General features: G+C 44.5%; 6 protein-coding genes across 11 annotated transcripts; 2 read left to right on the top strand and 4 right to left on the bottom strand.

Moving 5' to 3' along the window:
* Positions 1 to 496: 496 nt before the first annotated feature.
* Positions 497 to 2,458, bottom strand: LOC133153795 (uncharacterized HIT-like protein Synpcc7942_1390). Its single transcript, XM_061277916.1, has 5 exons — positions 2,097 to 2,458; positions 1,799 to 1,936; positions 1,621 to 1,725; positions 1,363 to 1,435; positions 497 to 1,295 (listed from the first exon to the last, which is right to left on the bottom strand). The coding sequence occupies exons 1-5, from the start codon at positions 2,184 to 2,186 to the stop codon at positions 1,204 to 1,206; spliced, it is 498 nt and encodes a 165-aa protein (XP_061133900.1). The 5' UTR covers positions 2,187 to 2,458; the 3' UTR covers positions 497 to 1,203.
* A 150-nt stretch (positions 2,459 to 2,608) lies between these two features.
* Positions 2,609 to 4,986, top strand: mrps30 (mitochondrial ribosomal protein S30). The gene is made up of 5 exons (XM_061277904.1): positions 2,609 to 3,365; positions 3,698 to 3,843; positions 4,074 to 4,179; positions 4,250 to 4,426; positions 4,627 to 4,986. The coding sequence occupies exons 1-5, from the start codon at positions 2,762 to 2,764 to the stop codon at positions 4,905 to 4,907; spliced, it is 1,314 nt and encodes a 437-aa protein (XP_061133888.1). The 5' UTR covers positions 2,609 to 2,761; the 3' UTR covers positions 4,908 to 4,986.
* emb (embigin) lies at positions 2,904 to 7,856 on the bottom strand. 3 transcript variants are annotated; one of them, XM_061277910.1, is made up of 10 exons: positions 7,572 to 7,856; positions 7,240 to 7,314; positions 6,986 to 7,163; positions 6,666 to 6,748; positions 6,313 to 6,449; positions 6,061 to 6,222; positions 5,877 to 5,997; positions 5,697 to 5,766; positions 5,507 to 5,632; positions 2,904 to 4,903 (listed from the first exon to the last, which is right to left on the bottom strand). In XM_061277910.1, exons 1-9 carry the CDS (start codon positions 7,627 to 7,629, stop codon positions 5,548 to 5,550), a joined length of 969 nt encoding a protein of 322 aa, XP_061133894.1. In that variant the 5' UTR covers positions 7,630 to 7,856; the 3' UTR covers positions 2,904 to 4,903; positions 5,507 to 5,547. The 3 variants fall into 3 exon arrangements, 2 of the variants coding, with proteins under 2 accessions (XP_061133894.1, XP_061133893.1); XM_061277909.1 differs by lacking the exon at positions 2,904 to 4,903 and having other exon boundaries at positions 5,197 to 5,632; XR_009714389.1 differs by lacking the exon at positions 2,904 to 4,903 and having other exon boundaries at positions 5,553 to 5,632; positions 5,697 to 5,811.
* A 382-nt stretch (positions 7,857 to 8,238) lies between these two features.
* Positions 8,239 to 13,713, bottom strand: malt1 (MALT paracaspase 1). Of its 2 annotated transcripts, XM_061277884.1 has the most exons (18): positions 13,367 to 13,713; positions 13,073 to 13,239; positions 12,888 to 13,009; positions 12,603 to 12,750; positions 12,316 to 12,494; positions 12,074 to 12,170; positions 11,950 to 11,997; positions 11,560 to 11,583; positions 11,424 to 11,468; positions 11,110 to 11,313; positions 10,869 to 11,046; positions 10,677 to 10,748; positions 10,475 to 10,602; positions 9,442 to 9,582; positions 9,178 to 9,335; positions 8,983 to 9,108; positions 8,789 to 8,869; positions 8,419 to 8,696 (listed from the first exon to the last, which is right to left on the bottom strand). In XM_061277884.1, exons 1-18 carry the CDS (start codon positions 13,510 to 13,512, stop codon positions 8,643 to 8,645), a joined length of 2,118 nt encoding a protein of 705 aa, XP_061133868.1. In that variant the 5' UTR covers positions 13,513 to 13,713; the 3' UTR covers positions 8,419 to 8,642. The 2 variants fall into 2 exon arrangements, with proteins under 2 accessions (XP_061133867.1, XP_061133868.1); XM_061277883.1 differs by having other exon boundaries at positions 8,239 to 8,869.
* Positions 13,683 to 18,448, top strand: prlrb (prolactin receptor b). The gene is made up of 9 exons (XM_061277897.1): positions 13,683 to 14,077; positions 14,584 to 14,655; positions 15,270 to 15,402; positions 15,641 to 15,810; positions 16,553 to 16,731; positions 16,934 to 17,075; positions 17,156 to 17,252; positions 17,376 to 17,445; positions 17,528 to 18,448. The coding sequence occupies exons 2-9, from the start codon at positions 14,592 to 14,594 to the stop codon at positions 18,068 to 18,070; spliced, it is 1,398 nt and encodes a 465-aa protein (XP_061133881.1). The 5' UTR covers positions 13,683 to 14,077; positions 14,584 to 14,591; the 3' UTR covers positions 18,071 to 18,448.
* LOC133153783 (selenocysteine insertion sequence-binding protein 2-like) lies at positions 17,767 to 24,773 on the bottom strand. Of its 3 annotated transcripts, XM_061277886.1 has the most exons (18): positions 24,579 to 24,773; positions 24,078 to 24,211; positions 23,736 to 23,811; positions 23,317 to 23,374; positions 22,835 to 23,037; positions 22,601 to 22,756; positions 22,386 to 22,538; positions 22,129 to 22,215; positions 21,958 to 22,041; positions 21,690 to 21,810; positions 21,450 to 21,616; positions 20,895 to 21,027; positions 20,511 to 20,682; positions 20,218 to 20,438; positions 19,830 to 19,984; positions 19,397 to 19,580; positions 19,064 to 19,184; positions 17,767 to 17,888 (listed from the first exon to the last, which is right to left on the bottom strand). In XM_061277886.1, exons 1-17 carry the CDS (start codon positions 24,585 to 24,587, stop codon positions 19,078 to 19,080), a joined length of 2,220 nt encoding a protein of 739 aa, XP_061133870.1. In that variant the 5' UTR covers positions 24,588 to 24,773; the 3' UTR covers positions 17,767 to 17,888; positions 19,064 to 19,077. The 3 variants fall into 3 exon arrangements, with proteins under 3 accessions (XP_061133870.1, XP_061133871.1, XP_061133869.1); XM_061277887.1 differs by lacking the exon at positions 17,767 to 17,888 and having other exon boundaries at positions 18,295 to 19,184; positions 23,736 to 23,808; XM_061277885.1 differs by lacking the exon at positions 17,767 to 17,888 and having other exon boundaries at positions 18,295 to 19,184.
* Between the last annotated feature and the right edge of the window lie 186 nt (positions 24,774 to 24,959).

Consider the following 24,959-nt stretch of genomic DNA (forward strand, 5'->3'; position numbering starts at 1 on the left):
ACTTGCCCAGCAGGGCCACGGTGCCCTGTGGGGGGGGGGGGGGGGAAACATCCGCCAAGGTCGCGACTCACGAAGGTGACGAAGACCTGCCAGCAGGCTTATTTGTGTTGATCAGCTGACTCATGTTGACACTACTGACATGACACCACGATGGCAAATGCAGCCAGCATTGACCTATCATTCGGATTTTTTTATGCTGTCAAATATAATATTTTGATATGTTCTTGAATTTAAAAAATAATGACATACTTTATTGAATCAAAAAAAAATAGAGGATCCGCAGTCAGCTACCGTTCACATGACACTTGCTAACGTCACACACTACAACAAAAGGTCCCTGGAGGTGCAAACACAACGAAAAGATATAAGGTATTTTCTATACATGTTATGCATCCCATTATATTTTAAATACATTCACAAAAATATCCAGCAGAATGAACATTATATTATTAGAACGACATAAAAGTGACCTACAAAGGCAAGGAGTTCTTCGTAGTTCTTTCACCATAAATTTTATTTCCGTAATTAAGAGACACACGTGGAGACACACACACACAAGCGCATGACCGCACATGACCGCACATGACACTGCAGTCGTGTCAATGATTGTTGAAGCCGCAAATCAATGTCAACTTTAGTACAAGAAAAAAGGATACGTTTTGTCGAAGACTGTTTTGCACTTGCAACTTGTGTTTAAATAGATCATTCTCATTCACTATTTATGTGTGTAGAAGATATATTGAGAAATATTATTAAATTTGAGCCAATTACCATTTTGTGCCCACTAGTTTGGATCTGAACATGGGCCAATTGCTTATGTAGTTGGTTAAAATTTATTACAACAACCTTCTCAATAATTGGAGCAACTATAATCTAATTTTCATGAGAGAGAAGTGCAAACTCGGCTCATATGTTTCCTTTACTAGCTATTCTACTAGTTTGTCATTTAGCAGTTATTTTAGTTAATGTCACTATTGAGTAAGTCAGTCTTTAGGTTTGCTAGTTATCACATGAAAATACAAGACAAATGATACTGTATTGTTACTGGACAAAAATATGTCACCATTTTGTAAGGGTTTTTAATCTATTTTATTTTTGATATTTAGCTGACATAAGTAGAGAAAATATACTCACAATGCATGTTGTCAACATGTCCCAGTAATAGATGCGTATATGTAAGTTTGGATGTATGGATGGAAGCATTTATCCTGGCGGCCATGTCATCTGTCTGCCTCCCAACACGTGCAGGTGAAGATGGTAGACGGACTGAGCACCATGTTTGCCATCGTTGATGACTGCAGACCACAACAACCTGATCAATACAACTCTTCAACACTTAACCGATGTCAACAGACCACTTACCCACTCGATAACCTTCTGTCAGAGCTTCCTGCTTTGCCACCTTCTTGGCCACGACCAGTAAATGCCCCAAGAGCTGCACAAAAAGCCGTGTAAATTAGTAGAGTATTCATGCTAACATTGAAAGGCTCTAAAAAAATATATATATATATATACTGTGGGGCTTTTTCTTTCAGAATACTTATTTTAGGTAAATTGATACGTGATCACTAGTTTGGTGCATTCAGAAAAAAATTCTTGATGGCTCTATTTCCATCTTACCTCAGCGTCATCATCACTGGCTTGACTTATCCTGGGAATGAGCATCTTTGGGATAACAAGGAAATGAACAGGAGCCTGTGGACTGATGTCCCTAAAAGCCAAACACTGGGGGAGATACACTCAATTGGTAAATTGGAATCATTATAACTCATTTATATATTTACAAGCACAAGTCGACCTTGTCGTCCTCATATATGATATCTGCGGGGAGGCTTTTGTCAATCACTTTGGAGAAGATTGTAGCAGCTGGCCGGCCATATTTCTGACTGGCCACTTCCGCCAGTCGTACTTCGTCACTTCCGGTACACAGAGCTCTCTGAAATGTGCGAACAACAGAAATGAACTAAAAATAACATTCAAAATAATCCTAACGCTGGTCACAATATTTCAATACTATCTCAAATTCAACAATATTCAGATTATTATATCGTGACAATGTCAAAAACAACAAACTGGAAATGACACAGGGAAGCTACCTGGACTCTGCAAACAAGTTGCAATCCTCCGAGATGGACCGCCGTTCGGCTAGGTATCAAGCATGTTCGGAGAATATGATGATAAAGCATGGCCAGTTGTTGTTATTCCCACGTCGAAGCACGGCGTCCTCAAATATAACCACAATGGATATTCAATTTTCCTCGGGAAAACGTGTAGCTAGTGTTACATTAGTGTTGCTTTCAATACGCCACGTTAATTTGAATAAAATATAACGCTGAACGTCAGTAAAAATAATAGCTCTCAGTCGTTTTGGGTTTATATTTGCGGCAAACTAATAGGCTAATATGTCAATACTAATAATGTCTGCAAAAAGATCCACGACATTTTAATGTGTAGCGAAACCCTGAATTGACATTTGTCCGACTGAAACGCACCATTTCCGGCGGCGCTGCTTTGCGGGCTGTGTTCAAGATCATCTCTGGAGTTGTTCATAGTCAACCAATATCATGCCAAATAAGCGATAGCATACATGTCGATAGTAATAATGACATAATAACACTAATTGCTCAATAAGTTGATATTTGGCGACAGTTATGTGTTTAATAAAGACGTTTATTCATTATATTTGCCTGTGTTTTAGGGGGCGCTGCTGTGTGAGCGCTCCTCAATTTATGCGACGAGGAAACGAAGAAGACGTAACAACATGGCGGCCCGCGCACGGGTGCCCTTTCGCTTCCCTGTAAACTTGCTTATAAACCAGAAGCTTGTACACACCGAGGCTGCGGCGACAGTGGTCAAGAAGGCTGTCTACCCGCCCATCAAGCCGTCTCTCACGGCCAAAAGCAAATCGGCTCGAGCGCGTCAAGTCGAGGAGCAAGTCGAGCGGATAAAAGCGTCACCCGTGCAGGATAAACTGCGGTCACTCACTCGCATAGAGCGCAAAAAGTACGTCGTCTACCCGCAGACGTTCGCGCGAAACGCGGATAAATGGTACCAGCACTTCACCAAAACCGCATACATCCCCGGCTTGCCGGAGGAACTCACCCCAGCTCGGCCTCATGTTGCCGTGGAGGAGAATTCCCCCGCCACTGAAGCAGACAACCTCGGCATTAGTGATGAGGCGTTCAAGGACATCCGTTCATTGGTAACGCGCGTGATTCTGCACGAGCACTGGCACACGATCAAAGGAAAGACGTTCATGTCCAGACGACAGGAGCTCGTCGAGGGACCCTTCCTGAGAAACCTGGTCAAATCGTTAACATACGCCTTGGCCAAATACAGCCCGCTGCTCCTCTACTCCAGCCTGGGTATGCTGATCTTCCGTGATCTTTTTTTTACGTAACACTTATAGGTTAAATTAATTCAAGCTTTTCTAAACGTTAGCATGTCCAATGTTTCAGTAACCCTGTGCCCTGATTTCTGTTCCCGAACAAAGATGATTTATTTGCTCAATTATTTACTGAGGAAGAGCAAATAGACTGAAATGTATTTAATATCTGCAATGAAAAAGTTTAAAGAAAGTCCAATTAAGTTCACCTGGAAGAGATCCAATTCAAACAAAAGCCAATATCAAATACTATTGATAATATTAGAATTCTATTATTATTGAGAGAAGTTAAAATTTTCTCTCTGTTTTCAGATGTGAATCCCCAAGTTGGTTTCTACTGGAGGAGAGGGGAGAGGATTGTTCCGAGGGGCCACAGAAAGGGGAGCCTGGAGCCCATCAGGTTCCAGATAGACGACCGGCCGCTCTGTCAGATTCGAATAACGCAGCAGCTCCCTCAGGTTATCCAAAGTCTTGTTGTTAAAAAGGACTTGCCCTGTACAGTTTCCAATGAGAGCTACTTACATTTAGCAGAATTGCAACCCACGAACAAAAAGCATCAAGGCAGATTAATGAGAATTGTGGAAATTAAAAATTGTAGCTAAAGGTAATATCGCAATTTTGTAAGAAAATAAATTTGTAATCACGTGCGGCAAATAAATGAGGGTTGACTAACCGTGCGCTTATGCAGTTGGTCCCGATGGAAGCTTCTTATGACGCCGACGTTCCTGAAGTTCCGTACTCTCCCGACTGTCTGCCGCTGTTCAAGAGGCAGTACACCAACACCATCTTCACAGGTGACCTCTCACTGATATGAAGCGTCTTAAAGTCATGCCATCGAATGAATGCCTGGCGACCGTCCGACAGGTTCCAAGGTGCCGGACCCAGCGTGCTACGGGCACACGCAGTTTCACCTTGTGCCCGACCGCTACCACAGGGATCGCATGGCCCACCGCCAGCAGTCGGACCAGGTGGAGGTGTTCCTCAGGGCCCACGCCATGGCTAGCCTGTTTGCGTGGACCGCTGCGCAGGCCTCCTATCAAGGTCAAGGAACAGACAAACTAGATTGCATTGTTATTTTTTACATAGATTTGAAATTGTGTAAAAGATGCATAAACAAAAAATCTCAAATTAAAAAAATGTCTAACAGTTTTTCAAAATATTTTTCATCATTGGATGTAATTTTTTAAAAATAACAGTTTAAAATAATTCAAAGAAAACGGATCTTATTTTTGATACGTCAGGTTTCTGGAATCACGAGGACGTGAGCAGAGCGTTCGTGTCGCAGGCGGTGATCAGCGACGGCCACTTTTTCTCCTTCTTCTGCTACCAGCTCAACACGCTAGCCTTGTCCACACAGACGGACAGGGGAAACGCCCGCAAGAACCTGCTGTGGGGCAGCGAGTCTGTGCGCCTCTACGACGGCGTGGAGGACGGGCACGTGGTCGGCCTGAATGACCACGCGCTGCGACTACTGGTGCGATTCCTCCTCCATCAGCCCCGGCAGGATGTCCTGGATGTCTAAACGTGAAAATGCAAAAAAGATTGTACCAAAACAAAATCTAGTATTTATGGATGAATAAAAGTAGATTGCTTGCCCATTACATGAGCACTTTTTTTCCTCTTCCTAACATTTTCTTTATTATATACAATTTTTAAATGTAAAAGATAAGCACATATAAAATTGATTAAATCAAAATATTAATTGAAACAACTATAAAAGGTATTTAACAGCATTAAGTGTTTCTTAAAACAAAATACACATTGTGAAATTACTTGTATAAATTCATCCTGGATAAAAATTGACAGAAACCTTATTTGTTACACATTGACTTTAATGACAGTGTTTACAAAAACTGTCAATTAAATATTGGCAGATATACGTATATTCTCAATGGAAAACAAAAAGTGCATTTACAATACACTACAGTGCACCTTGACACACGGGACATCCTATGTTAATAAAATAAGAGTGCTAACACCTGTATTACTTCAAATACCACAGCACCTAAGCACTACTTTTAGTCATTTGCACCATGTGTTCGGCACCTTAGCATTGTAAGGTGCGGTTATTGCCATTTGTCTGTTTGAAAAAACAAAAAACTGCTTAATGCTAGAGCTTACGTGTTGGATTTGGAGCTATAATAATCAAATCCACAAGTCATTTATTGCTTTTGTTGAGCGACATTTTCAACGTTTCGTTGCCTGGCCGAGGGGTTTTCGTCCAATCCGTTGCTTTCTCCCGACGACCTAAGAAGAGGTCACAAAACTCAACATCTGCACAAGAGTCAGGCAGTGCATTGTGGGTACTCACGTGGTGACCGTGGTGGTGGCGGGGGGCTCGGCGTTCGGCGCCTCTGCGTTGGCCACCTCGTCCCCCGAGGCTGATGGCGGTCATTACATTAAGCACACCCAATGCACCACCGCCACTTGCGTTATGATGAAAAGTAAATGTTCCTCATGAGATGGCATACGTGTACCCGGTCCTACATACCGTCTTGCGCTTGGGCCTTCTTGGACCGATGACTCTCAAAGAGCAAGATGGCTGTGACTAGAACGAGGACCTCCAGCACGATGGCGACAAAGGGCTTCAATGGCTCGTAAATGGTGATTACCTTTTAAGCACAGACCGAATGAAATACTCCTCGTCACTACTCGTTAGTGGTCATGTGACTTACCTTCAGCTCCAGGTGGCTGACGGCCGCGCCGATGGCAAACACAGCACTGCAGTAGAACAGAACCGAGTCGTCGTGGGTCAGATTGTACACGTGCAGCTTTGTGGATTTTTCATCGTTTTTCATTTGATACTTTTGAGGTTCCGTCACAGTGTCGATCTGCTCCTAAAACAAGAGAAAATTTATAATAATATTAAAATGAATTCATAATAATGACAACAAAAGAATACAAATATTAATAAGCTTGTTACACACCTTGTCAGTGCCGTTGGCTCTAAACCACAACCAGGTTTTGGGTTTGGGCTTGTTATCATCCATCTTGCATAGCAACACCACCGAATCGCCAACATAGCTGACCACCGGCTTGTCCCGCACGTCGCCCATGTGCGGCACTGGTGGACAAGTGCCCAAAAAAATGGCCAACATCATCATCGTCATAATTGGAGAATGCAAGAAGAAACTGCTTAAGAAAGCTAAAGAGCTGAAATGGAAATTAAAAGCAATTGAAGTGTTGAAAGGTAAAATAATTGGAATGTTTTAAAAGAGGTCAAATATTCCTTAATTTGGGGATTTTTATTGTGAAAATGCACTTCTCAGGAAAAACTCACCTGTCAAAATGAAGTCAACCTTTGCTTCATTTCCAAACACGCACGAGTAATTCCCTAGACTTTCTTCATCTTTAATGATGAACCTCAGAAGGCAAGATATGGACACCATATAAAAGCATTTGTTAATCCTTTTGCCCGGCCCACAGCAGAACTTATTGAAACACTTTTAATCACTAACGGTATGTCACAGTGCTCAGTCATGTATTCTTCATCCTTCGCGTAGAACCATTAAGATGAGTTCAGTGCTATTTTAATGAGGATCATTATGGTGCTAGTTGAAGAGCAAAGGATATTTTTAGAGGTGGTAAAAAGTTTCTTACATTCTTTGGAGTTGAAACTGCTGGTTCTCTTGCCGCAGCGTCACGTGACTGTTGTCAATATCTCGCTCGTCTTTTCTCCAGAATCCGGTGATGTTGTCCACCTTGTTGTCCGTCCAGGTGCATTGCAGCGTCAGATTGACGGGACTCGACACTTCCATTTTGTCCGTGTGGCCTTTATCTGTGTTGAACAAAACATTTAAAAAAAAAAAAATGATTCACACTACTACAATATTTATGTTTTTGTTTTTTTTTACCTTTAAGGAAGACACTCCGCACATCGGACGGGAAATCACCACCAGGCTCCGCGGGCAGCATCTGGCCGACACTCTCTGACAAAAAATATGTTCGGTACACAGATTGCAGTTGGTCATTTGCGAGCTAATAAAACTAAAATTACATACAAAATATACATCAAGCAACACCATTTATTGAAAAAATCTGTTATATACAAAATACTTTACATTATATAATGCATTTTTCTTTTTATCATTAAAACTGCATAAAAAAAACACTGATGGTTTCCAGGTGACTTGAAGGACAAGAAGTAAACACACGCGCTCACACTGAACATCACCAGCATACATACTTGGATTGCCGTGTCCGCAGCAGGCCAGCAGCAGAAGCATCCAGGAGGCCGGCATCATGATGAGGACGACGATGATGATATTCCGTGGGTCCTCTCTTGCAGAACGGAGCGGCTTTTTCTTGTTCCCTCCCCCTCAGCATCTGCTGCATCACGGTGACGCCTCCGCCGTGATGTCAGCTCACAGCCCGCGGCCGTTCGAGTCAGGCCGCTCTGTCGCCGGAGAGGGAGGGACACGTCCCACAGGCTGACATTTTAATGTTGAGTGTGCGAGCTAATATTTCAGGTTGGTCCTGTCATAGGAGAGGAGTGACAGCTAAAGTCATTTCACAGCGCAGCAGTACAAGGTCATTTATTTCATTACTTCTGTCATCTGTGATATGTTTTAGTTAGGGGTCAATAATTAATGCACATTTATATTTAAGCAGTGCTGAAATTGGCCTGTTAAACACCTCAAATATAATATGAGAATAGTTGTAATGGTTTGAGTCAGTTGAGAAATGTGAACACAGGTCCACAGAAAATGTCTCTGTAGGATTTGGGAATACTTTCATGTGTAATTTTCAAAACGTGATAAGAAAAAACAACCTGATGATTTTTAAATGGTTTCAATCGATAAAGTACGTGTTAGGAGATCAGCAAAAAGATGGTATAGGAATACAACGCTGCCTTGAGTTATTAATTTAATTCATTCAGAACTATGCTCGTAAACCCTGTTATCGGAAATTATTGTTTCTCATTGTAATAAATGAAACTGTACACTATTATATTTAATAAAAAAAATAAGAGTAATAAGATAAACAGAATCTAAAGAATTAAACCGTTTGTGCTTCGTAATTTAATGCTACAGTTGATTTCATTGTTTTATTGTCGTTGCTACTGGTGCGCTCACTTTTGGCCACTAGGTGGCAGCATAATACAGTCATGCAGTTACCAGCGAATCAGGACCGCTGGAGCTGCAGGCTTTCGATGAACGCTGTATGCAGCTCGTCCACGTCGTCGCTAGCCTCGATAGGGATGCTGGAACCGTAGGCCGCCACACCTTCGGCCACCGTCCGCCCACCCACGGGAACGTCAAGGCGGTGATGCTGGTGGTCCTGGTCCGGATGCTTGTAGTGGGCCGTGGGGCTGTGGGGCATGGGGCACGTCAGCAGGCAGCTGTTCTGCCGCGTGGCTTGATGCAAGTCCAGGCGGGCGATCAGCGGCTTGCCGATGTTGACCTTCTCAATCCAAGAGACACTGTCGTCGGCGTCCATGGCTGCCGAGGCGCCCCGCAGGCACGCGGTGAACACCAGATCATCCTGGTGGACAAGAGATAAGGCCAATTGGATCACAGCCCATCATTTTCTATAGCTATGCGTGGCATTCTGTGACACAATCCAGTATCAATTGCGACAGGAAGTGGTTAACTCACCTTGAGCTTCTGTAGTGAGCACAGTCTGGTGTAGAGACAATGATGCGGCAGGTGGCTGGACAGCAGGTAGACACCCGTGTCCTCCGGGGTGCTCCGGTTCATTGCCTTTGGGTCCACGTCCAGCTCCTGAAAAGGAGAGTACGGTCCTGAGGCACTGACTTGTCAAAGATTCCCTTCATTTGTGCGCTTCGCGACCTGAGGGAAGTCGGTGACGTGCGCCTGACACGTAGAGAGTTCGGCGGGCTTCCTGACGATGTGCGTGTAAACAACCAGAACGTTGGAGAACTCGGCAGCGAAGCCCAACTTGATCCGAGCGCCGCACTCAAAGTCCACGTACATGCTCTCCGGAAGCTCTGCAAGCGGCAAAGTCACATCAACGGCCGCTCACTATGCCGATGCGTCGCGTTAACTAGAATTGCATTGAAGCAATACGGGACGCCACCCTGAGTGACAACTCACCGTGGGCTTTGGCCCACTGTTGACTGTGGGGGAGGTCGGCGGCACCGGGCAGCACCGGGTCGGTCAGGGCCCGCCGCTCGGACAGGCTGCTGCGGATCTCCAGCGCCTGCTTACCCCTGGTGGCGTCAAACTGGCCCATGTCTGCGCATGACAAGGAAGAGACTGCTTCGTCGTCTCAACACTTAGTGACCATCTCATTAGGTACACCCGTGCAATAATGAACAGTTGAAGTGAATATTTTGCAGGTTTTAGTGACATGAGATGAAGCCCTGCCCCTAAAAAGCTTCATAATTCCCTATAGTTGCAACAAGATGGCAGCTAAGCACTATTTTTGTCGAAGTAAAGCCCTGCAACTCATTCTGTTGGAGCCAATTTAGTTACCTTAGATTAAATTCTTACTTTTGTTTAAGATTCGCTGGCCTTGGGCCATGGACCGTTATTTGACAAAGCATTTGGTCACCTGATCAGTCACCTGATCAGGGAAATAAATAGGCTGCTCCCACTTGGTAGTTAGTCTCAGTTAGACAAGGAAGGAAGACAGTAGTGACATAGTTTTTTACCGCTAAAAAGCCCGCTTCAAGCTACTTCAAGTTTGCCCCAGGCTTGTAGCTCTTGGAATTTAGGAACCAAACTTTAGTTTACTTCTTTGAACCCTTTATGTTGAAACCTTAGTTGATTTATAAACGATTTGGATTTGTACCTGTGTGCCACCTGTTTGCCTGCCTGCCATTCCCTCTCCCCCCTATCCTTGCTTGGCCTACCACCTTTGCCTGCCTGCCATTGCCTCTCTCCCTCGGCCTGCCTGCCTGCCATCGCCTCTCTACCTCGGCCTGCATGCCTGCTTGCCTCCATTTGGACATTCTACCTCCACCTTCAAAAGGGTATGAGCAACAGCTGTACACAGTGTTTTAAGATAAGCGTGTGACAAGAACTATACAACATCTAACCTTTGAAACTGACACTCACACATTCCAATATTTATAACGGTCTTTAAAAAAGTGCTCTTTTATTCCTCTGATGGGATGTTCCTTACCCTCGGCGACTCTGTCCAGCACCACGGTGATCTTCTCGTCATCCAGCAGGCGTTTCTTCAAGAACTTGACAAAGACGCCGTTGGTGAAATCGCTGGAGCTCAACTCGAAAGCTTCAGCATCTTGGCACCTTTCCACAACACAACTTTTACTTTTTTTTTTTTAATCCCCCTATGGGGAAACGTGAGGGAGATTCACACTCACGTGGCGTATCCAAAGACAATGTTAGCTGTCACTCTCAAGATGACATTGTGCGTGCTGTCGTCATGGACATTCCTGGAAATGATGGTTTGATTGCTGGTCAAGGTGTCCAACTCTGATTTATTGACTAGATTGTGAACCCCACCGCTACATAGTGTCTCATGATTTTTAATTTTTTTTTTGGCAAGGACTCACCTCTTCCTGCACATGTCAAGCAGGAAGACGTTGAGGCCCGTCTCCTTCTCCTGCATCAGCTTGAGGATGCTCTGCACGCACAAGCAGTCGGCCGAGCGGTACGGATTGGGTGCGTCCACCGGGACCATGAAGCTGTTGCCGTAGTTTTCGTAGCCGTGGCCGGCGTAATACAGCAAGCCTGCCGACGAGAGGCCCGCAATCACCCCGACATCCGGAACGCGAGACCCGGGCGGAAATGTACCGTAGACCCCTTTGTGGAGCAGCAGCAGGAACTCGTGGACGGCGTTGCGCATTTCCAACTCGGTGAGGTCCAGCAGGGAGACCACCTTGAAGTCCAGCTGCCGTAACACGTTGGTGAGGTCGTATACGTCCACCATGGGGGCTTTGAGTTGCGGGTGGTTCTGGTAGGACAGGTTGCCGATCAGCAGGGCGACCTTGTCCGCTGCTGTGTTGGGGGAAAGACAAAGTTGGATTAAAACACGCGAGTTATGATCAGCGTCACCTGGTTTGGATTTTAAAGTGATTATTTTGGCAGATATGTGGAACAACGCTCACCATGTAGTTGCTCAGGTACACTGTTTAGGAGGAAATCGGTGGAACCTAAAAAAAAAACAACACAAAGGGCAGCAGAAGCAGATGAATGCAAGAATACACATGAATTATTACATTTGTGTATAGTGAATGGAAATACCTCCTCCAATGGCATAAAGGTCATCTAGGATTGAGAAGAAAACACAATTAGAACTTGGCGTGATGAGAATTTATTTTTACACTTGAAATGATTAGTCAAAACGCCGGTAAAAGCAATAGACACAAAATATTAGGAGCAGCTCTCAGACTGACATATTGTATGCTGAAATTCCTCAGTGTCAATCAACAGTGAGCATTATCCTTTAGTAAGTACTGTCAGGTGTACCTAATAAAGTGGTCATGTGTGTGTGACATCAGCAATTTTTGTGCAATTTTCCCCACAAATGAGACCACCTCCCAAGTGCCTACATTTGTCAAAATACACAAAATTGCACAATATGCCTCCTTTCAAACGTGATTGCAGCTACGGTGTGTAACCTTAAGACTCTACCTTCGGAGCACTCCATTGGTCCTGAAATCTGGACCGGCGCACTTGGAGCTTTTCGCCAAAAACACAAATAAGCATTTAGATGTCGTTGCAGAAGTAGTTGCGTTCAACAAGCTGCCTGACGTACCGATCAAGACCTCCACCTCGCTGGTCCACGTCCTCTCGCCTCCACTGATGATCCTGCAGCGGTACTTTCCCTGGTGGTCCTGCGTGGCGTTTGGGATCTTAAGCAGAAACGCAAAGTCAAACGGGCAAACACTACATTGAAATTTGCTTTGGAGTTAGCATTCCCAAAGTGTGTATGATAGCGTGTGGGAACATTTTGGTGGCGTGTGTGAGAAGTAGTCAATTGTGTCTCTTATAGCTCACGGTGAGTTTCCTCCTGGTGGCACCTGGAAGAGGCACGCCGTCACAGTGCCACTGATAGCGAGGGATGGGGCAGCCCGCTGCGCCGCACTCCAACTGTAGGGCGGCGCCGGCCAGCAGCCGCTGCGGGCGAGGCTGGAGGGCCACCTCCAGATGATCATCCGAAGACTGGCGGGTGTAGCCTTCCGACAAAATGGAAAAATTGATGGAAAGAATAGATCGTACCTGAGAGGTAAGAGTTACTTCCCACCACCGGTCACATGATCACACAGTCCTCATCAAGGGCTCACCGCTCGACACGGACACGTCCAGGACGTCCACTTGAGCCCACTGACTGAACTGGAAGGATTCGCTGCAGTTGACACGGCAGATGTAGAAGCCGCCGTCCTTCACGTGGACGCCGTTGATAGCCAAGTCAGCCGTGGAGCCGTTTGGCACCTGCGGTGGAAAAAAACATCAGGGTAACACTTCAGGTGGCAACATTTGAATTGTTGATTTTCCATATGGACACTATGACAAGTGACACAAATGGACCGTATCCAGTTGGAGGTGTGAGTGCAACAGGTGGGACTGACCTCCTCCTTGGACTTGAACCACTGGTACTGCACTGGCGCGTGGCCAACAGCTTGGCAGCTGAGGTGCAAGTTGTGCCCACACAGCAGCGAGACAGATTGTGGCTGGGTGATGATCTGTAAGGCTGAAAAAAAGAAAACACAAGTCAGCTGACCATAAAAATGACCATGAGTGGTTTGGAGCGTACCCGGCGCTTGGAGGCAGTGAAGGGCCTCCGCGTTGGGCAGTGCTCGAAGGAAGTCCATCAGCTGTCCGCATGTGCAGCCTCGCTCCGCTAGCAGCATCAGCAGCATGCGGCTCGGACTGCCGTCGGGCTGCAGGACCTTCAGAGAGCACATCTCCAAGTTGTCTGCACTGAGGAGACATTTCGAAAGGGAGCACATTATGGAAAATCAACTCATGAATAGCTTGGAGTTGTGTCTCCAGAGAAAAATACAACACAACAAAACAAATTCAGTACCAGTATTTGTTTTTTATGTACCTGAGTCTGAAGCGCCGGTCCTGGGCCACAATCTCTCCGAGTCTTCGCCATCCATTGCCGGGGCTTCGGTCCAAAACGTCGCACAGCTTCTTCCACTCTTTGTTGAGCGGGTTGAGCTTGACCGATCGCTCCGGAGTCGCCGCCATGACTTAGAGTCACAAAGTTGTTGATTTTAGAGTTAACAAAAGAAAGTTACACAAGTCATCTTGAAGATAGGCGACAAGTGGGTTACTTCCGCGAAAGAAGCAATCAAACAAGTGATGCGGCCACGCCCACTTTTGGCATTGACCCACAATAAGATCGTCTCACTCGTTGAGATGACTCACTACAGAAACGAAGGCGAGGACGCAGGGTCGTGTTGCGCTCTGGGTTTTCTTTTGGTCAGCCAGCTTGCTGTAAAAATTCTTACGCTTACACACGCAAGAGAAAGCATTTCACTTGTGTGTATAAGAGTATGTTAGGGTTGTGAGGGGTATACTAAAGTCGTAAAAATGCACGGTTTGGGTGGAGGCAAGCACTTGTCTTCCTAGACGATATCGGTTGTTGGCAGGTACGCTCCACGCGTTGCCGGGCGAGAAGAGGCTTGTCCTCCTCCCCATCCACCCCCTCACCTAGCCGCGTTCCGGTCCGCCTCTATGCAGCTCACCGTCGGCATGATTGTTGTGCCCGACGCGCTGTCTTTTCCATAATTTTTCCATGACGGGCTTGGAGGTAAGTTAAAGCGACATATTTACGTTTGCTATTCAATTCAGAATGTTTTGCAAGAATACAACAGCAAAGTAAATTCTCCCTGAAAGCAAAGTAAAAAAAAATATATATTTTTTTTGCTCAGAGAAATAGTGTGAATGTTTTAATGAGAAATTAAACACAAAATATTTAATTGGGAAAATTGTTTTCTCTCCAAAATGTTTCACATAAAACAATGAAAATATGAATAAAATATAAAATAACTGCTTGGCTGCTTTAAGATCACTTAAGGAGCTGAATAGAAATTGAATTACTACTTCTACCAGCCCTTTAAAAAAAAAAAACAGTTATCTGTAATTATTTACAGCATGTGTATTTTTGTCACCTCTGCAGAATTGTACAAAACAATGCCACCTGTTTGCCCTTCACATGCCTTTTACTTGTTATTTGTACTCCAAACACTAAAACAAGCCAAGTCACATTATGTTCACCACAAAGGTGTGTGCTGAATTTTTTTTTTTCCCTAACAGGTGACAGGATGAAGCGGGACACGTGCGTGGCCACAATCATAATGTTGCTGCTTTCAGCTGTCCATTGCAACAGTCAGTTGGTTTATTTTGGTAACAGCGGTTCTAAAGCGAGACTTTTTTTCTCTTATTCGTGCTTTGCAAAAACATTTGAATATGATTCTGGGAAGTATGTGATCAGGCTAACAAAGTTCGAAGTAGGAGGAAGTAAAAACGTGCATAGTCTTACCTCAAGTCGGCCCCAAAAAGAGACCATACCTCCCAATGAAGCACAATGGTGCCAGCACCTTTTTTCTTTTCTTCCTTCAGCCTTAACTGTGGCCTTAGTCAAAGTGGAGGCAATTATGAACATTCCCAAATAGCAGTCAGCGTTGGCATTAAACTTCAGGATTGTTCTGCAAAGCAAAAACATGACCAAAAAGCCTCCTAGAACATCTGACCTTGGTATGACATCAATCAGAGCCACTTTAATTGGAGTGGTGTGTTCACACTCTTTTCGAAGTTTAAATTGGATTCGTTAATTCTAAACACAGCCAGTTGTAAGAGGGTGTGCGCACTTGTGCAACCACATTTCCTCAGTTGATTTTTACTTCTCTTAAAAATATCCACCCCTAATTAATTGTTTAAAGATCACATGGAAAAAGTTGGATTGGAAAACACCTTAACCATTGTCGTGCACTGGTTTCCAGACAGGTCTCCACCGGGAAAACCGGTACTGCTTGGTTGCCGGTCCCCCGAGAAGGAGACGTTCACCTGCTGGTGGGAGCCAGGTGTCGACGGAGGACTTCCCACCACGCATCGCCTATACTACCAGAGAGAACGGTCAGAAGGTTTCCCTTTCAGTCTACGTGCGTTGTAGCATCATATTAAAGTGTGTGAAATTGAATAAATGACTACGATTGTTTTGTTCTTTAATTTAAAAAAAACAACTAATACATACATTTGTAAAATAGATTACAAATGTCAACTCGCTAACACTATAGTTTGTCCGTTTAGTTCCATAGCAAAATCCTTTCATTCATTTCAATTTTGCTTTTAATGGCCAACATTGTTTGTCCAGATTGGAGGGGACACACGAGTGTCCAGACTATAGCTCGGCTGGAAACAACACCTGCTTCTTTGACAGAATCCACACGTCCATTTGGGTGGACTACTACTTGACAGTGGTGGCCTCCAACGCCCTGGGGAACGCCACTTCGGACGTCTTAAAGATCGACGTGATGGAAATTGGTGAGCCTTGGGGGGGAAAAAAACAAAAGTTGGATGAATTAGGCGAGTCTTGAATCCACTTAATTTGATCCTTAAGTTTTAATCAACGTGACAGTCTCATGTTTCGACAAACCCAAAATGTTCCACGATGTCTTTCGAGATGGGAATTGATAAGAATTTAGCGATTCCTGTTCTAAAAATTGTAATATTGTTTATGAATCAGATTTCTTTTTACCAAACATTTCTGATTCCCATCCCAAGCTGGTTGTATTATCTCAAAGTTGCTAAAAATATTCATTTCTTGTAATACTGACTTCTCACCCCAACAAAATGGGCGAATCGGCAACGTTCCATGTCAGGTGTATCTGAAAGTAATCATGGAAGAGTATTTTGACAAACAGCCATTCACTTTGCTATCTATTGACGATTGCTTAACCGTGGTGTACGTCAACTCTAATGGTTGCTGTGGTTTTATTAGCCCATGCAGCTTGCCAAGAACTGTGGAAAATTACAGCGTGACAAGGAAGAGAAATCGAGCAGAACTGGTCTGTAAAGGGTGTTAAACATGTTGAACATCTGATTACAAAAATCCCTTTGTTTTGGAATAACGTGAAGTTCACGCGTTAACGGGGCATTTGTGTCCCGGCCCCCCTGAGCGATGCTTCTTTAAACGTAGACCACTTGGCAAAATCAAAATAAACAAGCTTTGGCCAGACGAAACAACTGGCTTTCAGTTTTGCCGCGCATGGTTGCAACATTTCAGTCAAGCCTGACACACCTGAACACGTCACGCTCTCGACGGAGGACCGAGTTGAAAGTCAGAGTCTGCACGTGAGCTGGGAGCATCCCGGGAACGTGGACATCAAGTCCGGCTGGGCCACGCTGGAATATCAGATAAGAGCCAGAGAACAACAACGAGTAGGAGACAACAACAACTGGAAGGTACGAAATAATTAGGTCAGTGTTCCCCGAGTTTATTGAGCCAGTTTTAAATTGGAAAAATCTAGAATCCATTGTAAAGACCTGATATATTTTGGAGACTAAATGAAACCCTGATGTGTTTTGTTGGTCTTCCTACTGTTCTTCCTCTGCTTATTTCCACCACCATTTTGTGACTGTTGTGTGTGGCGGTGTCATTTTCTAGGAGTATAAGGCCGGGACACAAACCCAATTCACACTCTACGGCGTTCATCCCGGGGCGGTGTTTGTGGTCCAGGTGCGGTGCCGACTGGATCACGGCTCCTGGAGTTCGTGGAGCGAAGCCTCCTACATGAAGATCCCTAACAGTGCGTGAATCCGTCTTTGCTTTGACTCAAGACAAACACTAATTGATCAATCGGTTGAAGTGTCTTTTGTTTTCCTGCAGGTATTCGGAAGGAGAAACCCTTTTGGGTGTTAGTTTTGGCTCTCTCTTGCTTTTTGTTTCTCGCAGCACTCTGGCTCATGGTCTTGAAGAGGAAAAGGTATGTCTCTTGCCAGTTCTCAGTCCTAAGCCCCTTGACCCCACATTTGTACCCGCCACACTACAAAGGAGGTAAAACTCAAGCGACGACAAATACTCTAAAGTGGTGGTTGTTTTTCTTCAGTGTGATACGGCGTCTGCTTCCGCCTGTTCCGGCTCCAAAGATACGAGGCTTTGACTTCCAGTTGGTCAAGGTGCTTGTTTCGAAATAATCCTGCGCTCCTCTCCAAATTGAAGTCATAGCATAAATGACTTAACACCAAATTTTCCATCCAGAGTGGGCAACCCGAAGACCTCGCCAGCGCATTGATCATCCACCAGGACTTCCCTCCTGCGGTGGGCTGGAAGGACTACATGGTCGACTACCTAATTGTGTCGGATCATACGGCTCAGCAGAGGAGTTCGGCCTGCTTCAGTTCCGACTACCAATTTAAGGACAACCGAGCAGAGCAGAATTTGAAGATGCCGCCTGCTGTCAACCGGGAAGATGGCTGCGGTGATTTTTCAAACCACAGCAGCTATGTGCACATTGAGACGCACGCCGGGGTGGAGTTGGACTACACCAGAGTCAAAGACGTGACATCCGACAACGTCGTCCTCCTCGAGAACATGGAGGTTCTCGGACCGGAGAAAGTCCCTGAGGAATATAGCAAGATGGTGGACAGTAAAATGCTGTTGCTTCAGAAAAAGAACTTCCCTTTGGAACGTCACAAGAAGCTGCCGCCCACACACACTCGTATGGATTGCGATCTCATCGACAACGGATACGTAGACGCCATCCTGACCCCACCTTTCGGGAAAACGTCTTCGACCTATTGAAGGTTGATACAGGATGGATTTGTTTTTGTATCAAGACTTTTGGTGCCCCAACTCAACATTGTGCTGGGGCACCAAGTAAACCTCATATGGTGGTAGGTGCCATTCCAAACAGCATCCCGCTCCACAAAAGTTCATGTTGATCTGTGTTTTTTGGTTGGAAATTTGGTAATTCATTTGTGGAAAGAATGATAAGTAACAGAAGAGTGGGTGGGAGGTCCGTCACCTCATGCCAAAATGTAATTTATTAATTAGAATCATTGAAAATAGGTAGTCAAGCTTCTCAATCTTCCATCATATATGGCCTGTCTTTACATACACTCATATACATATTAGGTTTTTTGTTTGTTTGTTTTTAACTAATAAATAAGAATCACAAAGTACGTGTCTCTTTTTGCAGTCAAATAAAGGCAAAATATTTTGTCATTCACTTCATATCGCGGGATTGTTTGTACGTTATGCCCCTTGTTTGGTCCTAAGAAGTTAAAAGAAAAGTTAACATAAAACAAACTCAAAATAACGATTGAAAGTCAGTAGTGTCATTATCAAGACCTGAAAAAGTGAAAAAATTTGCTCCAAAGTAAAAACTAAATGTCTCTTTCCGGTTAACATTTGAAGCTAGTTTGGAGATGGGCTGATAAGTGCAAGTGGTAGAAAGGTTTCAAAAAATGTAGCCGCGTCGGGCATCTCTTAGGAACTAACTCAGGAACTGTTCTTAAAACTTAGTCTTGCTTCCAAATATTGTTTGACTTCTGGAACGTCTACCAATTTGACTTTAAAGGAGACAAACTGTGCATTTTTCTTCAAACGTTTTGCAGGTGTCAACAGCAAATTATCTTTTTTTTGACACTACGACATGATTTCATCCAAGTGGAAATAAGAATTACAGCAGTCAACCAATCACATGATGTAGTCACCCCACATACTCCACCCACTCTGAGCAAGAACATTGAACCTGGTCAATTAAATCCTGTCCAATTGTCGTGAGAAGCTCACCGCAGTCGCCACTGTCAACTGGTCTCATCTTCATTTTCTTCGTTACATTCACTGGGCCACGTGTCAAAGTTCAATGACTTGTAGCTGGACTCCCTCTCGAGCAGCTTCCTCCACAGCTGCCCTGGGAGGAGAGCATTCATCATGAATTCTGCCATTCGGCTCCTCGTCAGAGAACAGCAAGTTGTACAAAAAAGTACTTAATAGTTAGTTTGAATTCGTTTTTCGAGCAGATTTGTTAGTTTTTATCTCTTTTTCTTTTGTAGTAAAATGTTCAGTATATATTCGTTTTAGTCATATTTTAGTTTTATACATAGATGCCTTTACGTTACGTACTGTATTCCGGCTCCTGAGACTCTGGCTCCAACTCCTCGGGCTGAATCAGCTTGGCGGTACTGTGCTCGTCAGAGAAGTTTCCGTCGCCGCACTCCGCCTGGACGGACTGCTCCACGCTCACTAGCATCTCCTCGTACGCTCGCCTGGCCTCCGAAGACAACTCGATCATCTGGTGGTAGTAGTCCTGTGGGGTCAGAAGCGCTACTTATTGAATATCCACAACATACTAATTAAAATAGACTGTCACATCCTTGCTCGCTTGAAATTCTATTTATAGCAATATATATATTTGCTGGGTTTTGCAGTAAAACATAAAAGATGCTTCAAGGATACGGGGAGGGGTAAAACATTTATAGATCTATATTTGAATAGTACCAATTTTCAGGTAAGGCAGGTGGGTCTGGAACGTAGCTCCTACGATGAGTTCACTGACCTGTGCGCCATCATAGTTGAAGATGCCCACCAGGCTGACGGGCACCATCTTGTTGACGCAGCGCCCCAGCGCCCTGCGAGAGAGGGCGAAGATGAACGGCACCTCCTGTTCGCGGCACGTGTCGATGATTTTGTGGAGTGCCTCGTCCAGGCCCCCTGAAAATGTGAATAATATAATAATAATAATAATAAAGAACAAAATCTCAGATTTTCTTCCAACTTTACCTCAGAAACAAGCAACTTTTAGTTCTGGTAGACTTTATGCATGCAAAGGTATGAGCAGACCTGAATGGCGCTTATTAGGTCCACAAAGTAGCAAGAACGAAATGTTCCTGGGACTTCAGGTGTCAATGCAAAGCAAAAAGCTCGAGAAAGGGACACAGTTGTACCTTTGGCCTGGACGCGCTCGCAGTTGGGCGAGATGATGACGCACTTGACCTTGTGGAGTTTGAGGTGCTTGAGGACCTCCCGCAGGCCCATAACGACTCGGCGCTTCATGCGAGCCTTCATGGGGTCCTTCTGGTAGAGGCGGTCCTGGAAGCGGATCAGCTCCTTCAGCAGAGACGTCGCGCACTGGTCCACCTCTTTGCTGAGCATCTGGCTGCAGTATCTGAATGCCACAAAACATTGCGCAATGTGTCACAAACAAGCCAAGAAGAAGAGAAGCTGCATTTCTCCTCACTCTCTGAACTTCCTGCTGTGAATTTTGGGTCGATCTGGCACGGTGACGGACAAGTCGAGCTGTATAATCTGCTCCTCGTCAGCTTGCACTCCATCGGATTGTCCGTCACCCTCTCTTGACGTTTCGTTTGCTGGCTGCTCGTCACTTCCCGAAACAGCACCGGCGTCCTCGTCTGACAAGAAATTGAGGAACATTGGTGGGTTTCACCAAAAAGATGGTTTATGACCCAAAGTGACAAAAAGGAGCTTTATGTGAAAAGAAAAAACATGCCGAAAAGTGACTTGGACGCTCATGCTGGGAAAGTGGATTTAAAAAAAAAAAAAAAAACCCCGGTTAATCTTTGTTTTGATTCCATGTTTATTGTGAACTGAGATGAGGACCAACCTGTCAGATTAGCGTCACACTGTTGCTCGTCTTGTGCCGGATCAGTGGTGACCGTTGAATCGTTTTCAGGTAGCACCCCTCTTTCCTCCAGTAAACGTCGCTGCTTTCTCTCCTCTCTTTCTTTCAGGATGACCTAAGGATGACAGAAATTATGCCCAAATACATTTAGAATGTATTCACAAAGTACGTTATAACAAACACAAATGTTCACCTATTAAATAAAAGGTGGGTCTGGAATATACAGAGATGAGAATGGCAAATGTGAAAAACCACGGAAAAGTCGCGGGGGTGAATGCTCGCGAGTCGCCGAGGCTAACGTTGCCGGGCCAGCTGGCCAGCCGCTCCTCCCCATATATATAAAAAAATATATAATAAATAATTATTTTCTCAACAGATTTACACGATTCACGAAAATGATACTTTCAATGGAAAAAAAACACGGAAATCCGTGGATAATTCTCATCCCTGAATATATCCCCCCCCCCGCCCAGATAAGCGGGGTTTGCTGCAAATGCGCATGTATAAAATCTTAAGAGCATAAAATGTTGAAAGAACCTTTTTAAGAGCAGTGGGTTTCTTGGCTTTGGGCACTTCTCTCTGCTTCCCTTTCTTCACCAGGGGGCTTGTGGAGTCCAGCGGGTTGTGCGCAATTCTTTCCTGCTGCCTGGGTGTCTTCTTCTGGACCGCCGTTTGCTTGTGGATGACAGGAAGTCCTCCGACCACTAGTGGGGGAGATTGAAATGCACTGCTGGTTGCAATGTTCCAAATGGCTTGCAGCCGGAGCGCAAATTTTACCTGAAATGACGTTGTGCTTGACTAGCTGAGATTTCGGCTTGTTTTCCAGGACAGACAGCATGTTCCCGATGTCCAACTGCACGGGAGCTTTGCTCTTCTTCCCGGACGTCTTCTCGGCTTTCTGGGAATTCATGAACAAAATAATAGCTTTATTTTACCAATGGTACCTTGACTGTTCCCCAACATGAATAAGTATGCTAAAAGGATGCATCTTTTTATTTATGTTTTAAAAATACCTTTTTCATATTTGTGAGAGGAAAATCCTCACCTGTCCTTTCTTTGCTGCCTCTGTCGGTGGCGTTCTGGTAGCATTCTTGCCCCAGTTTGGGACCATTTCACCCTGTTCACTTTCCTTCGTTTAAAAAACAATTTTTTTTCTCAGTTAGTTTGTGCCAAGATTGTATGAAATGTCTGAAATGTCACGTGCGTTGGCCCTCACTGCATTGCCTTTTCCAGAGTTTCTATTGCTTGCCGGTCGATGAGACAAAATCAGAGCAGGAGCCAGACCCGGAAACTCCTCTTCATCCTGAACAATATTGGGCCAATCTTCCATTAGCAATACACATCCTCAGGTGATTATTTACCATAAACCATCACAGACCTTTAGACAACCGCTTGATGTGTTTTAAAATTGCCAAAAGCCACCAAAATTCATTGAATTGTATCGAAGTCAAAGGCAAGATGATTGCCGTTCACCTCAAATTTTGGCGGCTCCTGTTGGACCGTTGACTGTTCTGCCTCAGCTTGCATGTTGGCGGCATCTGCCTCTTTTCCCTTCTTCTTTTTCTTCCGTTTTTTCCTCCCTGCCGCTGTTCCCTCTCCCGGCTGCTGTCTGTCTGTCTCCTCAGTCTGCAAAACGTGAAGGCAACGCGTTGGAAGCAGCAAGCGGCATTAGAAAATGGAAAGTTTACCAGCACAACAGTCTTTTCCTTCTGAGAGGCTTTAGGGGGGGGCTGAGAAGCGACATTAGCCCATGATGTAACTGTGGAGTGGTTTGTGGGGCTAGCGGGGATGTGGCTGTTGATTTGTCTGAGCTCAGGTACAGTCGGGGACCCTCTCATGGCTGTCTGTGTAATATAAAAAAAAATACAGAAAGAGTCTAAATTGCTGGGGAAAAAAAACACGTTATCCTTAATCCAAAGTACCTCCTGTTGCACATCGGCCCAGGGAGGGGTTGACTTTGAGGAAGGCCGGCGTCTCTCCGCCATCGCTTTTGGCCCCTGGCTGTCTTTGTGAGCGTGCGAGGGTCCGGCATCCAACTGGGGGAAGTCTGACATTTTCACCTCAAATCGGGCCAAGTCGTCCCGAGCGGGTTTTGCTATCCTCGGCGATCTGGAATCCCTAAAACCTGTTTACAAGGTGGGCATCCAATCATGGCTTGGTAACAAACCATTTGATAAGTTACTCATACCACAATTTGACGCTTTGATTTTCAAAAAAACTGCCAGTAAAATAATAAAAAAATAAATAATTACCCACCTCGTGTTTAACATTCACGCTTAAACAATAAAACTGATCAAAATTGCAATTTGAGAACAAATACCTCTTCTAGTGTTTTAAATGTTTGAATCGGGTCAATTTGGGTAGCAACACATTAGGATGTAACAAATAAGAATTACTGGATTACCTCTTCTTTGTGTGTTCCCTGAGTTTTGAACAAAGGGGTCATTGCTGTTTGTTGTTGCCTGTGGAGGTTCACATGATTCGGAGTCAACAGTTTATTTAAAAGATACAATTACATGCAATAAAAGCATTGTGGACAAATTTTTGCTGAAATTTAAAACAGATCCACGTGCTTTCCTGACATGCTGTCCTCAAAACACTTCCATGATCAACTGAAGCATACTAATTTCCTTGAAATTAGCCATTCCACATCCCCCCAACTCTCTCAAGAGCCAAACATGGAGAAACTCATTTTGTGGGTCAGTATCACAATCCAGCAAAATTCAAAAGTGCTCACTTAATAAACACATTTTGGGCCATAGAAAGCTGCTATCAGATTTTACTTGGTTGTGTAATTTCACTCTCGAAGGATGGACGACTAACCTTTGCTCTCCAGGACAAGTCACCGCCATTAATGTTTGACGGACGGTTCCGGTTCGGCCCCGCACATGGCTGGCTGCTTTGATCCAAAAACAAGAGGCAGAGAACATGATGTGTATTTGATTTAAATGATACATTTTTTAGGCATTTAAATGATATGATAGAACGTTTTGCGTTAGTCTGGAATACTCGACATTCTCCTCTGCCCCAGTGTTGTAAAATGTTCAACAGGGTTCGGTTTTGGGGGGCCTGCTGTTTGCAGCCCAACATAATAAAAACTATCTTCTTTTACTGCTATGCGTTTGACTGATGCTTTTCGACGCCATATTTAATGGGTGCGACTACCCTCTTGGCTCGTGTTGGAAAAGGTGGGGGTTTGAGAGGATCACATGACGGTTCGAGCTGCTGCGTTGTTGCCCAGCTGACTCGCTTCTCCTCCCCGAGTGACAGGTCGGCTCAGCAGGTGTCACTTCGCCCTCCTGAATAAGTGGAAATAAAACCGTACGCATCATTTAAAATAAACAAATATCAATTAAAATGCTTCACAGGCTACATTTGTTGTATACTGGCAGCCATTTTAAATGTTTTATATCAGCACAAAGCTCATTCAAAACTTTAGTGAACGGACAGAAAGTAGAGTCATCCACGTGATGAATATTTTAATTTGCTCTCAAATCAAACGAACTGACGTTTTAAGTGAGCAAACTTCGCTGTGTTACGTGAAAGCATTTTAGCCACTTGTTTTAGCTCCTCTTTTTCTCCCTTAAAAGTTAGCAACGCTACAGCTAGCTACGAGCCAGCAGGCTAGCCCAACGTAACCGCCGTATTTTTCTTTCCTTTATCTACCTTCTCCATCTTCCAGTTGTCCCTTTTTACGTCGTCACGTCGGTGTATAATCTCTTAGAGTCCGTCGCGGTGCTGTCATTGTCCACGTAATTGAAATTGGCAAGTTAGTTCGGGTATTATCCAAGCAAAGCTTCTAAGCAACGAGCGTTGCGAGATTCACGGCGTGTTTACATGCTGTTGAGCTGGCAGATGGCGACACGCAGAGGCAACGCCATGTACTGCACCTACGTTTAATGCGAAACACTTCAAATTCGGAGTACCATACCAAAAATATATCCTTTCAGTTTCCCCTAGATTTTATTTATATATACATAAATATAAATATAATTGTTTTTAAATAATAATTATTTTTTAAGTAAAATGAAACAAAAACGTCCCAAA

The sequence above is a fragment of the Syngnathus typhle genome, linkage group LG5 (assembly GCF_033458585.1).
Source record: "Syngnathus typhle isolate RoL2023-S1 ecotype Sweden linkage group LG5, RoL_Styp_1.0, whole genome shotgun sequence".
Classification (NCBI taxonomy): domain Eukaryota; kingdom Metazoa; phylum Chordata; class Actinopteri; order Syngnathiformes; family Syngnathidae; genus Syngnathus; species Syngnathus typhle.

Coding starts and splice junctions, on each gene's coding strand:
- LOC133153783 (XM_061277886.1), bottom strand. Junction 22,216..22,385: donor AGGAGCCGCCAAAATTTGAG/GTGAACGGCAAT, acceptor AATATTGTTCAG/GATGAAGAGGAGTTTCCGGG. Junction 19,985..20,217: donor CGAGCGCGTCCAGGCCAAAG/GTACAACTGTGT, acceptor TCACATTTTCAG/GGGGCCTGGACGAGGCACTC.
- malt1 (XM_061277883.1), bottom strand. CDS start 13,512: ATGGCGGCGACTCCGGAGCGATCGGTCAAGCTCAACCCGCTCAACAAA. Junction 11,998..12,073: donor CGAGGTGGAGGTCTTGATCG/GTACGTCAGGCA, acceptor TTTGGCGAAAAG/CTCCAAGTGCGCCGGTCCAG. Junction 9,583..10,474: donor GCTGGACAGAGTCGCCGAGG/GTAAGGAACATC, acceptor TGTCATGCGCAG/ACATGGGCCAGTTTGACGCC.
- prlrb (XM_061277897.1), top strand. CDS start 14,592: ATGAAGCGGGACACGTGCGTGGCCACAATCATAATGTTGCTGCTTTCA. Junction 15,403..15,640: donor CTATACTACCAGAGAGAACG/GTCAGAAGGTTT, acceptor TTGTTTGTCCAG/ATTGGAGGGGACACACGAGT. Junction 17,076..17,155: donor CTACATGAAGATCCCTAACA/GTGCGTGAATCC, acceptor GTTTTCCTGCAG/GTATTCGGAAGGAGAAACCC.
- LOC133153795 (XM_061277916.1), bottom strand. CDS start 2,186: ATGCTTTATCATCATATTCTCCGAACATGCTTGATACCTAGCCGAACG. Junction 1,937..2,096: donor AACTTGTTTGCAGAGTCCAG/GTAGCTTCCCTG, acceptor CGCACATTTCAG/AGAGCTCTGTGTACCGGAAG. Junction 1,436..1,620: donor CCAGTGATGATGACGCTGAG/GTAAGATGGAAA, acceptor CTTTTTGTGCAG/CTCTTGGGGCATTTACTGGT.
- emb (XM_061277910.1), bottom strand. CDS start 7,629: ATGATGCCGGCCTCCTGGATGCTTCTGCTGCTGGCCTGCTGCGGACAC. Junction 6,223..6,312: donor GAGCCAACGGCACTGACAAG/GTGTGTAACAAG, acceptor CTCTTGTTTTAG/GAGCAGATCGACACTGTGAC. Junction 5,998..6,060: donor TCAGCCACCTGGAGCTGAAG/GTAAGTCACATG, acceptor TGTGCTTAAAAG/GTAATCACCATTTACGAGCC.
- mrps30 (XM_061277904.1), top strand. CDS start 2,762: ATGGCGGCCCGCGCACGGGTGCCCTTTCGCTTCCCTGTAAACTTGCTT. Junction 3,366..3,697: donor GCTCCTCTACTCCAGCCTGG/GTATGCTGATCT, acceptor CTCTGTTTTCAG/ATGTGAATCCCCAAGTTGGT. Junction 3,844..4,073: donor TAACGCAGCAGCTCCCTCAG/GTTATCCAAAGT, acceptor GCGCTTATGCAG/TTGGTCCCGATGGAAGCTTC.